The sequence below is a fragment of the Pteropus alecto genome, unplaced genomic scaffold (assembly GCF_000325575.1).
Source record: "Pteropus alecto unplaced genomic scaffold, ASM32557v1 scaffold103, whole genome shotgun sequence".
Classification (NCBI taxonomy): domain Eukaryota; kingdom Metazoa; phylum Chordata; class Mammalia; order Chiroptera; family Pteropodidae; genus Pteropus; species Pteropus alecto.
In genome coordinates this window covers 9635746-9650498 of record NW_006436288.1, presented here as the reverse complement: position 1 = coordinate 9650498, position 14753 = coordinate 9635746, and the positions used below count along the sequence as shown (strand labels likewise).

Sequence of the window (14753 nt, the reverse complement as noted above, 5' to 3'; positions counted from 1 at the left end):
GTTTGAAATAAATTCTTTTTATGTGTCCTCCATATTAGTATCTGTTTTGCTTATTAATGTTTCTACCTGTATTGCATTGTTTAAATTTATCTGATTAAGAATTTAAAATGTCAACTGTCACATCTTTATGACTGAATAGATTTTTAGTTTATACATATATATATAATGTGACAGTATTAGTTGATAATATAACTAGAAATTATATAAATTGATATATAGAAATTTTAAAGAAAAAAAATCAGACTATCCTATAGAATAAAAAAGGCCAATTACTCTTACAATCAGACCTAATAGAAAAGAATTACTTGAAGAAACACTTCAAATTACTAAGAGTTTTGTCTATTCTTTTTTTTGTTATTGAATAATAGCATTAAAAAACTAGGAATTCTTTGATAAAGGAAAATTATATCATCTATTCAAGAGTAATAGTTTTTCTCTTCTGTTGCTTTCTATTGGAAAATTTAAATGATAATATCACCATATTTCTGTAGACTTTTTTAATAAAGACTAGACAAGTGAACACCCATTTTTATATGTCTCTTTTTACAGTTAAATAAAGATTTCTTTAAGGACCATACAAAGAATTCCAAGATATGAGTCCTAACGACAGAATGATTGGGTAACTTCAGGACTAGTTCTTTTATTTCAAAACATTTCAACATTAAAAAACAAATATTTTAAGTTAATTGACCTTCAATTATGAAAGATTATAATCTCATTAATGGAAATATATATTATTATTGATCCATTTCTTTACACAAGTAAGAAATACTGTTTCAGATTAAAGATACTAGGTGATGAATTGGTCCATTGATCCATTTCTTTACACAAGTAAGAAGTCACAGTATTCAGATTAAAGATACTAGGTGATGAATGTTTCAGGCTTAAATAACCCAAGAAATTGCTGTCATCCATTGACATTGAAACAAGCATCACTATTACTGATAAATTTGTCATTAAATTTCAAAAAATAATAGATGAGATTTTTTTTTTTTACAAATGTTATTAGCTTTAAATTCAATACTTTGTTATGAAACAAGCTTTCAGAGTGCAATTCAAACCTTCATCCTGAGGCTAGTCAGTCTAGAAGGACATACATAAAATATTTACAAGGTTTGTTTCATCCTAACAAATTGCTCCAGAAGATGGGATGTGATGAGCCTATGGAAAGAGAAATATCTTAGAAGGCTATTTATATTCTAGGATCATAACTTACTATTCAGACAGTTTATTCTGTGATGTGCCAAACAGTCAAACATCCTGACTATTGGATTCAGAAACCGAATAGTGGCAAAAATAATAATAATAACTGTCAGAAACACTTTGCATTTTTGTTAATCTTTCTTATAGATCACATTTTCATATCCAGCTTCTAGATATTAATTCTTTGTAATCAAATCCTGACAGTTTAACTTGATAATTCTTCCTCTGAGCTTGCAGGGGAAAAAGAAAGGGTTAGGTGTGACTGAGGAGCTTTTCCTATAGTGTTTCCCACTTCCCCCCCTCTCCCAGAGGAGTTCATTGTTGTCTGTACCTGGGATATTATTCTGCTTTTTTATCTTTTATTTTACAGGAGTAAAAGAACATCTAATATTCTGCACTAAAAGTAATTTTTATTTGGGATCAATTGACTAAACACGATTTTAGTTTGATGCACTAGTTTTCTATGTAGAGATTATATTTAAACGAGTGACTTTCAATTGCTGCTTAAGTACATAGAGGTGAGGTAGGCCACCATCTCTGTCACCTCATTCATCACCAGAGTGGAGTCGGCTAAAATGGCAGACTAAATAGCATCAGCTCTGTCCGCACATAATCTTGTGGATCCCTCCTGATGAGCCCCAGTTTCTGTACCTCCCTTTACTAGCTACTTCATCACTATGGCATCTGTAAGGATGGAAAGTAGAAAGCATTTGAATTTTACAGGTCAATAAAATTGTTCTGCAACCTCTATTTTTAAAAATATATCTTCTAGATAGATATACTTTCTCTCAAATTTTGATTAATTATGTCTTGAAATATGTTTTCTTTAGAATAATTCTTTGAAAACTTGGACTTAAGATTCAAATAATGCTTTTCAAGTGGGTTTTAAAGTACTTGGTTCAAGTTACCATTAAATTAAATGTCCTTAAGATTTCTTCTTCAAATGAAAGAAAATCTTTTTGTTGATAGTTTAGTCTAGAATTTGTTTTAATGTGAAAAATTAATGCTTGAAATTTGGACAAAATTCTTACTGATCCCTTCACCCTCTTTTTGGCAGAGTTTGGGGGGGCAAAAATACCAGGCCACCTAAATAACAAAAGCAATAGGCAGTCAACTCAACCTTTAAAGCTGAGTGACAGTATTGCAAATTTTCCTTCTCTGAAAAATAATAATAATAAGACTGAAATAATTTGCAGATATCTTTAAGAGCCATCAGAACACAGATTGTTCTCATATATCCTGTAGTCATTAATTTTCTGTTAAATATTTATGTTGCTTTTGAGCTAGTTTTTCTCTTTCCTGTCATTTGATAAACTTTCTAAGAATGGGAAACAAGGAAATATCACATGTTTACTTTTTGCCCTATATTCTCATCCTGTCCTTGTTCGTAGATAACTAAGAGTGATTGAAATCCAGTAACTTCGAATACTCAAAAATAAAATTCTGCAACTATACTGATAAATTTTAATTCAAATGAGCAACACATTACCTATAGTATAATAGAAATTATTCTGTTAAAGAGACTACATATGCTCTATAGCTGTGTATCTTTTAAAAGGCAATGAAAGATTAGGAACTTCGGCCACTGCTATTCTGTTGATAAACGGCATTCTATCTTTTAACCAGTCACTTCCTACATTGCCTCATCTTTTTTTATAAGGATATCAACATCTAAGTAATTGAGGAAGATCTCAATGGCTTTCTGTATTGAAAGTGCTTTTTTTTAAACTATTCCCAAAAGAACTAATGACAAGGTGATTTTTTGGTCCAGAATTCCTTTTGCTCAGTATCCTTCTAAGTTGAAATTATTTGCTGCCGTAGTCCATGACTGATCTATTTTATGTTTTCTTGCTCTTTTTTCTGACTAGACTTTAGGTTTATTCTCTGGTTTAAAGATAAAGCTACAGCCACCTGATTCCTAACATGTTTGTATTCTAGACTCTGCTTGCACAAAAGATAATTTTACTACTCCACACAGCCTGCTGGCCTTTCATGGTCCCTACTACCCACATCTGTGTACCAACTTTTCAGTTTTTCTCAGATTGCTCAGCTATATAATTTTTTCCAGCTTGCATCTTTCCAGAGTTTTTCCTAATCATCTTCTATTTTTTCTGAAGGTCCCCTACTCTTTTACAAGTTCACTCTCCATTTTTATAGCATCATTATCCTTTAGCTTCCAACTTCCTAAAAACGTGATGACCACAACCTCCCTATTCTTCTGAGAAGGTTTCTTCTCAGATACTTCTTAATAAGACATTGGGACTGTAAGGGATTTATTCCAACCACCTCCTTTTAGAGCAAAAGAAACAAATATATAGAGACAAGTTCCCAAAATGCACCCAGTAATCAAAGAGCCAAAGCAAAACCCAAGGTTTTTTTAACTGCAAAGAGCTGAAGAATCCAGGCTTGGCCCCTGCTCCCAGAGGTCTGCTATCTACTGGAATGTATTTCCTCCAGTTGTTGTAGCCCTGAGCAGGGTGTAGTTGAAATGCAAAAGATGGAATCTGAAATCTGCCACAGACATTAGCAACCAGCACTTCTACTACCATTCAGTGACCCTTCACTCTCTGTAGCCAGAAAAGCATTATACTAAATAGTGAATCTGCATATGAGTTGGAAAAGGGACATTTTATTATATTCAAAAACAAGGATTTTTTGTTGTTGGCTTTGGTTGGAAAAAAAATATTTTGAATCCTCTCATTAAATATTGAACAACATAATTTGGTGGAAGGTTTTTAGCTTTTATTGATCTTTCTCAGTTATTATTTTGCTTAACTACCATGGTCACAAATTTGTTCATTGATCTCCTCTGTGGTAGATTCTTTGGTAGGTTTGATTTTTTTTTTAACCCGCCCTGTTTTAAAAAGTTCTAGGCCTCTTAAGATGCCTTACTTTGTCTTCTCAGAGCTTCCACCTCCATGTGGTGGTATCTTTAGGATTAACTATTAATGTGCCCTCAGAATATTGAAGCTTTTACTGAGAACAAAATTTTACTCCATCTCTCAGGGAATAAATTCTATATTGCAGTCAGCTCCTGAGTCTGGTGTGTCTGTTCATGTATAATTGTTCAGAGAACAAGTTATCATATGGTTCTCATTGGTATTCATGACCATTCATTGGTAACTTGTAATATTATACACTTGTACAGCATTGCAAGGTTTTTGCATTATCTTGTTTAAATCTGTGCAGTAGGAAAGACTGATATTATCTCCATTTTATGGTTGAGATATGTTAGCTCAGAGATATTCAATGACGAACCTAAAGTCACTTAAATAGTAAATGGCAGAGTTAAGACTAGAATCCTAGCCTGAAGTCAGTGCTCTTTCACACCACTCTACCAATCAAACATTAGAATTTTCTTGCCTTTGTCTGTATTGCTCTCCTCTCTAACTTGTCTGAAAGGAAAAACACAACACATTTAGAAGCAGCACTAGAAAAAGATATTTCCGTTCACCAAAAAAAAAAAAAAAATTGGAGTTGGCTACCATGAGAATCTTAAGACTACTCCATACAGCAAAAAGATTCAGGTCCTATTTTCAAAACTGCTAATTAAATGGAGTGCCAATTGTTAGTACAAACAATGAATCAAAGTTCAATCTCTGGGATTTTGACTGCTAATCATATTTCTATACTACAACTGATTAAAACCATGTAGTTGGAGTCACAGCTCTCATATCATCTCTTTGCTAGTACTTTGTAAGCAATGTGTGGGAGTTTTGTTGTGTGATTAATGGGCTGTGTAGGTGGATGATGCTACAGAATGCTACAGAAACAGAACTTTCCACAAATTAGAGTAGGAGCACTCTGGAAAGGCCAGGTAATTTCCCTTTGTGTCTACTACTACCTACCATATAAACTCCCAGGTTTTCTAGGAGACACTGAGGAATCTAGGAAAGAAAATAAGTTGGTGAGAAAGAACAGGGCAGACATATCACCACCACTGCCCTCAAGAGTATGCAATTGCTTAAAACCTGGAAAGAAAGCACCAAAATTGCAAACACAAGATATTAAATTCGTAATCAGTAAAAGTCCTCATACCTCAGAGGTACTCCTGTGCATTATATTAGGCACTCTTAATAAAGTGCTAGTTATGGAATCCTTTCATGAACTGAGCTATAATTACACATATCTGAGTGTTCTCAATGGTATAAACTGGACAAGCCAAACCTGAGGTGTACTTCTAGCTCTCCAAGGACACTTCCTTGGAACCCTGACAAGAATTTTCCATAACAGACTTTTTCTGGGGGCCATTGTGTGTGTGTGTGTGTGTGTGTGTGTGTGAGAGAGAGAATGAAAAGTCAGTATTAAATAGCCCAGAAAGAGGGACTAATATTTAATACTTTTTAATATGAAACCTTGCTTAAAAAGTTTGAAAGTCTTTGGGTTAAATTTTCTTGTATCAGTGTTTTCTATTTATACTTTGTTGTATTTTCAATCTAAGTACTAAAACCTTTTCCTCTTAGTCCCCAAAATGATATTCCAAAATTCTTCATTCAGCTGAAATTTCATGAATATTTGTTTCCCACAATCTCATTTCTTCAAAGTTTGTCAGCCACTCTGTTCTCTGATTTTCTGGCCTCAACCTTATGTGTCACACTTAAGTTGTATGGAAGGAATAAAATCTAGACTCCTCACCCTGTTGGGTCAGAGGTATTCAGAGTTTAAAGATAAGTAAATGCCTGTGCAATGTCTCCACTTCCACAGAGAAAGTATAGAACAAAAACATCTCAGACTGTGAAGCCACCTGCTAAACACTCCTAGAAAAGACTCAAACCAGTTGCACACAGAGAAATGAAGCTTTCTTTCTTTCTTTTATCTTTTAAATCTTTATGTGTGTTTACCTGGTATATTTTAAATCTGGGGCCCATCTTAGATATATATGGAAAAGTAATTAGGTATTATTCAAGTACCAACAAGAGGAAAATGAAGGACTGAATCAGGGAGAAATACAAAATATAAACAGACCGATTATTAGTAATAAAGTTGAAGCAGTAATCAAAAAAACTCCAAACTAATAAAAGTCTAGCTTAGCAGGTGAATTCTACCAAATCTTTAAAGAAGAATTATACCTATTTTTCCTTAACTCCGTTTCAAAAAACTGAGGAAAGAATGCTTCCAAACTCAGTCATTGAAGCTAATATTACCCTGACACCAAAACCAGACAAAGACTTTACAAAAAAATTACAGGCCAATATCTTTGACAAACATAGATTTAAAAATTCTCAAATTAGCAAATAAGATTCAATTATACAGTAAAAGAATTATACACCTTAACCAAACAAGATTCATCCCAGGGATGCAAGGATGGTTCAGCATCCATAAATCAATCTATGTGATACATCACATTAACAAAATAAAGGATAAAAACCATATGATCACCTCAGTAGGTACAGAAAAAGCATTTGACATAATTTAACCTCCATTTTTGGTTAAAACTCTCAACAAAGTACATAAAGAAGGAACATATTTCAGCATAATAAAGACTATATGTGACAAACCCACAGCTAATATCATACTCAATAGTGAAAAGCTGAAAGCTTTTCCTCTATGATGAAGAACAAGACAAGGATGCTTACTATCACCACTTCTGTTCAACATTGTGTGGGAATTCCTAACCACAGCAATCATACAAGAAAAAGAAATAAAAGCATCCAAATCAGAAAGGAAGATGTAAAACTTGCATTATTTGCAGATGACATGGTACCATATAAAGAGAACCTTGAAGATTCCATCAAAAAAACTCCTAGAACTAATAAATAAATCCAGTTAAGTTGCAAGATACTGGATCAATATACAGATATCTGTTGTGTTTCTATAAACCAATAATGAATGATCAGAAGGAGAAATTAAGAAAACACTTTCTTTTATAACTGTATCAAAAAGAATAAAATATTTAGGAATAAATTCAACCAAAGAGGCCAAAGACCTGTACTCTGAATACTATAAGACATTAAAGAGAGAAATTAATGAAGATACAAAAAAAAAAAAAAAAAAAGGCAGAATATACCTTGCTCATGGATTGGAAGGATTAATATTGTTAAAATGTCCTTACTACATTTTACAGATTCAATTCAATCCCTATTAAAATACCAATGGCATTCTTCTCAAAATTAGAATATTCTACAATTTATATGGAACCACAAAAGGCCCTAAATAACCAAAAAAATCTTAAGAAAGAATAAAATGGGCATGTTACATTCTCTGATATCAAACTACACTACAAAATTACAATAATAAAAACAACATGGTACTGACATAAACCAGATACATGGATCAATGGAATAAATAGACCAGAAATAAATCCTCACTGATATGGTCAATCTACAACAAAGGAAGCAAGGCTATACAATGGGGTCATAACACACATACACACACACACACACACACACACACAAACACACACACAGATGATGGATATTATTCAGAAATAAAGAATAAAATCTTGTCCTTTGTGACATGGATAGACCTAGAGGGTAGTATGCTGAGTGAAATAAATCAGACAAAGACAAATACTATATGATTTTACTTATATGTGGAATCTAAAAAAAAAAATGAATAAACAGAAAAGAAACAGACCCATAGATATAGTGAATAAGCTGATGGAGGGTAGGGGGATGGGGAAAAAGAAAAAAAGAAGGAAATGTAGGGTGTGAACATTTCAAAATGGGTAATTAAACTGGTTGTCTCAGAAACATTTTGATTTTCATATTTAAGACCAGAAGTAAAGAGTATTCATGACCAGCTAATGAAATAGCCATGCTGCTTAGGAATCAAAGAACACTGCATATCATAAATCACCACTAAAACTGTAACTTGAACAAGTGCACATGTTACAGAGTTGAGTTAGAAGGATTTTTAAAAATGAATAATCCTTGAATTTTGGCAAAAATTGAGGTATTACAGAAATAATTTCCGCCTTCCTGTTATTATCCTGCATCTGTGAGTATGTTCAAGATCTGATAATTCTACATTTTAATTTAAGGTTAGTGTGACAGAATGACTCTGAACATCTCTACTTTATATTTCTATAACAATGTAATTGCACCATATTAACGGACTGTATTATATTTCATCATGCATTGCCATTTTATTTATTTTTTGTTCAGGACAGTAATATCCAAGTCTAGAGAACACAAGGACACCTGACATGTCACAGCCAGCCTTCATCGCACAGGAGAGGAAGCCAACAGCAAGCAAGAAAATGGTTTCTTTTAAAAAATATAATTCTTCAGGACTTTACTGTAACCATTTCTTAAAGAAAGAAATAGAGTTTGTGGACAAGTTGAAACATCTGCTTTTTAGGCTGTTAAGAAGAAAAACATTGGTCAAAAGCAAAACCATTAAGAGCTTTATTTTTTGCACATGAAGATCCCTAATCACTAATTTCAGTATTTTATACTCTGCCCAACTGTTAGGTCTACAATTTCTGTCATTTCTACTGATACATTTTCCAAAAGCACATGTTTCAGGAATACTCAATCTGGTGGTCTGTTTGATTCTCTACACTTGGAATCTGTCTCCTTTAAGCTTGGATTAATTTAACTTTCTAATGACTGGCAGTAATAAATTTCTATGGAGTAACTAGTTGGGAGGTTTTAACCTGCCTACACTTATCTCAAATTCAGCCAAAATAGTTTCATCTTCAAGCTTATGATAACTATGTACAAAATGCCTGGGTAGGAAATGCTAAAGGGCCAAGAATATTTCAATTAAATTATCTGATGATGCTACCTTTTTAAAAAGCAGTTCTCTTTATTTAGTTATCTTATTTTATACATACGAAGAGTTAAGAAGCTTAGAAAATAATAAAATATGTTTATTTTTAATACGAACCCTCTTTGTCGTCAGGAAATACGATTGCTTCAGTTTCTGAGAGTAAATCCTGTCCATATCTTGTAGCCCTGCTTAATTTAATTTGAGTTGATATATGTGTAGGGCATATACAGTCTTGGGATGTGAGGAGGAGTGAGACAAGTGAGGATTTTTCATCTATTTTAAAAATAAAGAAAAAACAAAACAACCAAAAAATCTATCAGTGGTGCCCCTTCAGTTTTTTTTTTATTATATCCAAATACCAAGAGCAAAATATATTTTAATTTTAAAAAGTCATTTAACAAGGGATTCAAACATATACTAATGTTCATAGCAGCATTATTCGCAATAGCCAAAAGGTAGAAATAACCCGTGTCCATGAACAGATTAATGGATTTTTAATATGTGATATATATAAAACAGAATATTATTCATTCATAAAAAAATGAAATTCTAATATATGCTACAAAATGGATAAGTCTTGAAAACATTATACTAAATGAAACAAACCAGACACAATAAGAAAATATTCTGATTTCATTTATCTGAGGTACCCAGAATAGATAAATTCATAGAAATGGAAAGTATAATAGAGTTGACTAGGGGAAAGGAGAATGGGGGATTTTTGTATAATGGGTACAGAGACTCTGTTTAGGATGACGAAAAGATTCTGGTTATAGCTAGTGATGATGGTTGCATAATATTGTGCATGTACTTAATGCTGCTGAATTGTACACTTAAATATGCTTAAAATGGTAAAAAAGAAATACTTCAGTGACATCTGATTAATATTTTCAAGGTGAAAAAAGTCATATGCTAGTCTAAAGCATCTGAGAAGACACACATTTGCTTGACATAATAATTTGTCATATACTTTTTGGCTTTCTATAAAGAGTATTTACATTAACCCTGTGTAATAGTACAGCATATTTTCCAGTCACCAGGTCACACTGATCACCACATTTTCCCTTCTTTGGACACTTAGGAGTAGACTTGCACATTTTCAGAAAACTGTCAATAACACCTTATGCCACTTTGAACCATTAAATATGATCTTTGAATCACATGTTGGCTAAATTGTGTAGGCGGTTCTGTCTTTTTCATGGTTACTATAGAAACTGTGTAGTCATGGTGTTGTGAGGAGACTGCAAGGGCATTTGAGAGTATATAATGAAAGTTAACTTATTCCATGGCTTATAATTTCTTCCATCTGTCTCCTTTTGTGATTATCGTGTTCGCATTGGGAGTATAAACATACAACCGAAAGGGCTTTGGCAACTGTAACCAATAAACAATCTCACCCATGACGGACTTCCCTCCCAACATCCTTCCTGCAAAGATCTGTAGTAGAAACACTTGAAAAAGTGGCATGTATGGTCCAGGTGTTTCCAATTATTTCCCTCACGAGCAGAGGTTTCCTAAATCCAAAACATGTTTCAGCTCAAGTAGTGTTCCTTATATTTAAAGATTGTGTAGTTTCAAGAGAATTTAATCTACATATCTATGATTCATTGACACTTCATCAATAACATAATATCTCCTCTGAGCTCTTCTCCATGATCATTTCCTCTCTGGGTGGTCGAAAATATGGTACATTTAAGTATTGCTTACTTTTGTGACGTGCACACCAAGAGAGTATAACCTTTTGCCCTTGCAAGAAAAGGAGAAATAAATGCTCAGAGCCAGGATTTATAGTAGATTCCTTGTCAGTTATGTCACCACTGAGTGTTCTAGCACAATGCCTCCACTATCTCCTTGCTCAAGGATTGTCAGTCTCTCTCTAGAATGACATAGCTGGGGAAAGATAGACCCATCTCTACTGATATAAATTATTAACTGCCTAAATGTTAATACTATTTAGGCAAGACTATTCAGGGATTACAAAGGAAAAATGTGGGTTTGGAGCATTTTGTTTTCCTGAGTTTCTGCGAATGTAAGTTATAAGATTGACCCTTTAGGCTTCAGCAGCCTCAGATAGCAGGGAGTTTACCTTATGGTCTCAGAAATTTGACACTTCATTATTGTCTTCTGCAAGTTAGTGGCAGCACTGTGCTTATAATTACCTTACAGGAATTGTGAGGATTATTTTATAAAGTATTTGAGTAATGAGCATCGTTAAATAATACTCACGGTTTAGGGAAACAAATTAAACTACAGATAGATGAATCAGATGAATTACAATGAAAAAAAAAAAATCCAAAGTTTTCCCTACTGCTGAATACTCCTCAAAATAGGTAAACATTTTAAGCCCTGCTCCTATACAACATTCTCTCTCTCTCTCTCTCTCTCTCTCTCTCTCTCTCTCTCTCTCTCTCTCTTCTCTCTCTCCCCCGCACGCACACACACACACACATTTCATACACACACACTTCATGACTTGGGCAGGAAATAGTGAAAGATATTATGAAAGGATAAACATTGTTCTGATGATGAAGTGCTTTGGTTAACTGCCAAAGGGCTTTGAAGAGGAATCCAAATTTCCAGATCAGCATCAGGGCAAGAGCGATTTTAAGGGGCTAAACTCCTACTACTCTTGGCACTTCACCCCAAGTCCAAGTCGAAGAATCATTACTCTAACCATCTTAGTAAGTTTAAAATGTGTAGTAACAATATGACTTTGTGCATAAGATAATATAAATGGTCAATTATGTTTATAAAAATATTGACTCAAAATATATCTATATATATAATTCATTTCATATTCTTTGAAATGCATTATAAGAAAAACAAGATACAAGTAGAAATTTTGTTTTATTTTTATAGGTGTTTTACTTTCCTAATATTGTACTTTTTTTTAGATTAAGCACAATTTCAGTATGTAGAATGCCATGAAACTACCAGCCAGTTCTTTATATTTTACCACAATATGAGAAAATATAAAACTTTTGGAATTGTTTGAAAGCAGTATTGTCTATTCTAAATAGGTTGTGTATGTGGCTGTATAGTGGTCCTGAGAAAGAGGGTAAAAGGTTTCTTTCTCTAAGAGAGGTCAATACAATTGCTAAGTAGCCAAATTTTGCCTTAACATCAATAGATTGCAAAAATGAGTAATACTACTCTTCACTGCCTTCCATCTGCATCACATATCATATGTTATATTACTCAACTAATAATTAATTTGTGTTCAGATCCAGAAGGCAGAACATAGTAACCACAAGCAGAAAAACTGTAGGGAACTACAAGGAGCTCGGAGGTGGGTGTGGGATGGAAAGGACATCCACACCCAAGATGGCTCACTCACATGGCAAGCAAATTGGTGCTGACTACACGTTCGAGTCCACATTGGCCTCTCCATAAGTGTGTCAGGTTCCCTCATGCAGGGTGTCCAGGTTCCAAGAGCAAGCAGCCTAAGAAATAGGAAGTAGAAGCTACTAGTTTCCTAAGATCAAGACACAGAAACTGACACAGGCATCACTGTCATGTTCTATTAGTCAAGCAGTTATAGAGACTAGATACTAGGGGAGGGAGCATAGATTTTCATTTCTCTATGGGAGGCCTGTCAAAGAATCTTGTGGCCCTGTTTTAAAACCACATTTACATACACATTTATATGTAAATAGTCAAGAAAATACATACTGCTTTTCAATTTAATCTTCTCTCTTTACTTTCAGCTGGGTTTATCTGTCCCAATCTTGGAAAATAAAGTATATCCCCAAATTGGTGGGCCCATTGAATTAATCACAACAAAACAGGCAAGAAAATGTGACCTCCTTATCTTTATTTGGGGTGTATTGTGAGTTTAATTGAAGCAAAGGAAATCTGTTTGAAATAGAGCCCTGAAGCAATAATTGGCTTTGAAGATTATAAATTACCTCTTAATTCCTTGCACCACCTTTTTAGGACCCCTCAACATCTTTCTCTCTTCCTTAAATCACTAAAATCTATGTGGATTAGCTGGAGTTATATCTTGAAGGGCTTGCAGTTGTCTGTTTAGTTTATATTTATGAGCTCATTTGTCCCTATTGTGCAGTCTTAATCACCAAATATTTTTTGAGCATCTATTATATGCTAAGCACTGGAATTTTAAAAATTCTTGGTTTGAGGTGGCTCCATAGTGTAGTGGTTAGCATGTCTGCTTTACACACACAAGGTCCCGGGTTCACGCCCCAGGTGGAGCCACGGACTATACACCAGGTGCTCCAGGCCCTGGGTGCACCAAGCCCCAAGGTGCACCGCAAGCTTGTGGGAGGAGACACCCCGCCTTCAGAGATCCAATTCTTTAAAAAAAAAGGGAGACAGCAACATCCGTAGGTCAGGGGTGGAAGTCGGGGGGAGGATTAAAAAAGGAGGGTGGAAATACATGGTTTATGCCGTTCTGACAGTCAGACCAGTGGGAAACATACTTGTAGCAAAATAATCAAAGAAGTGCTACAATAAGCCAAACACAAAGTTCTATGGGTTCTTCAAAGAATGAAGAATTCCAGATAGGTGCCATGGAGCTGATTTTAAGAGAAAGGTTAAGATACTTCAGGCAAATGGAGAAAAGAAAGGCTGATCAGCACATGTAGCAAATAAATGGAAGGCATGGGTTGTTTTGAGAAATGGTCATTATACTGATGAGTTTAGATTATGAAAAGAAAGAAACAAGGAGATGAGGCTAGAAAGGTAGATTAGGCCAAATCATGAGCTCTGTGTTTTGGGGCCAAGTTTTGGAACTTGACCCCATACCTTATAGAATGGAAATAGTAATTCCAGGTTCTCCTTTGGAATCTATCTTGTATTAATTAGAGAGAGAGAGATGGTGATAGAATTTGTTCCACTATAATGTGGTTATTTTTTCTAAGAAACTTCAACTTTTCTGAACTTGCTTTTTATAAGACTTGAATTAAAAAACAAACTAAAAACTTCAATGAGAAAAAAATATGGAGTAGAGCATTTCTAGCTACACATATATACTTATAAAACCTGAAAACCAATGAGCAAATATGGTATTTGATTACACCTAGCTTTGGTTTGCAAGTAAAGATCTGTCTTTGCTATTAGTATAGGCCTCTTAAAATTCTCACTTCATCATCTACTGTTAGAACAAAGCATGCAAATACTCAAAGAAGGTAGCCAGGGTTTATGTGATGTCTCTCCCTCCTCCCACCAGAAATTCAGTGTTAAGCCAATATCAAACTGTACAGTGTAACTCATGTTCTTTAATTAATAAATGATATATTGTCCAATCTCCGTTATGAAAATATGTTATTGGGAAATTGCCACATTCAAGGATTTGTCTCAGGAGGTAAAGAAGGTATCTTATTAAGCGAAAAGATTGGAGATGTGAACCTCGATTGAAAAGTTGAATTATTCTAAGCACATATTATGAAAATTTCAAGTAAAAACTTCATGGAGGAGGGGAGATATTCCAATTTTAAAAAGACTTTTTGAAAAATGTGCTAATAAGATTGGTCAATATGCTTTTCTAAACCTGTCCTATTAGTTTTTCCAAAGTGGAAATCTTAGCTAACATTACTGCTCAAGACCCTACAATGACTCTTATTCCCCTATGGTTTGAAATCTAAACTAAAATCTAAGGTGTGTTAACTGTTCTGGTTGATATCTAGCCACATATGTCTTTCCCTTCTATATTTCCATAATTATTGCTTCAATTAGCCCCTTATTTTTATGTAAATTGTCAATTCTCTAAGTGTTCTTGAGGATCTCATCATGGAAAATCCCTCATGTATCCCAATATTTCTGGGGATTGTTGATTCTTTAGGGGTTATGTTTCCCCTGGTCACTAGACCTCCTGC

At 34.1% G+C, this 14753-nt stretch overlaps 1 protein-coding gene across 1 annotated transcript in view; it reads left to right on the top strand.

The window, feature by feature from the left end:
* Positions 1-14753, top strand: part of LMNTD1 (lamin tail domain containing 1) — a 162609-nt gene that overhangs the window by 29850 nt on the left and 118006 nt on the right. The window contains 2 exon segments of the mRNA XM_015589981.1: positions 11472-11600; positions 12144-12208. Of these exon segments, the coding sequence (XP_015445467.1) occupies positions 11472-11600; positions 12144-12208 (194 nt within the window).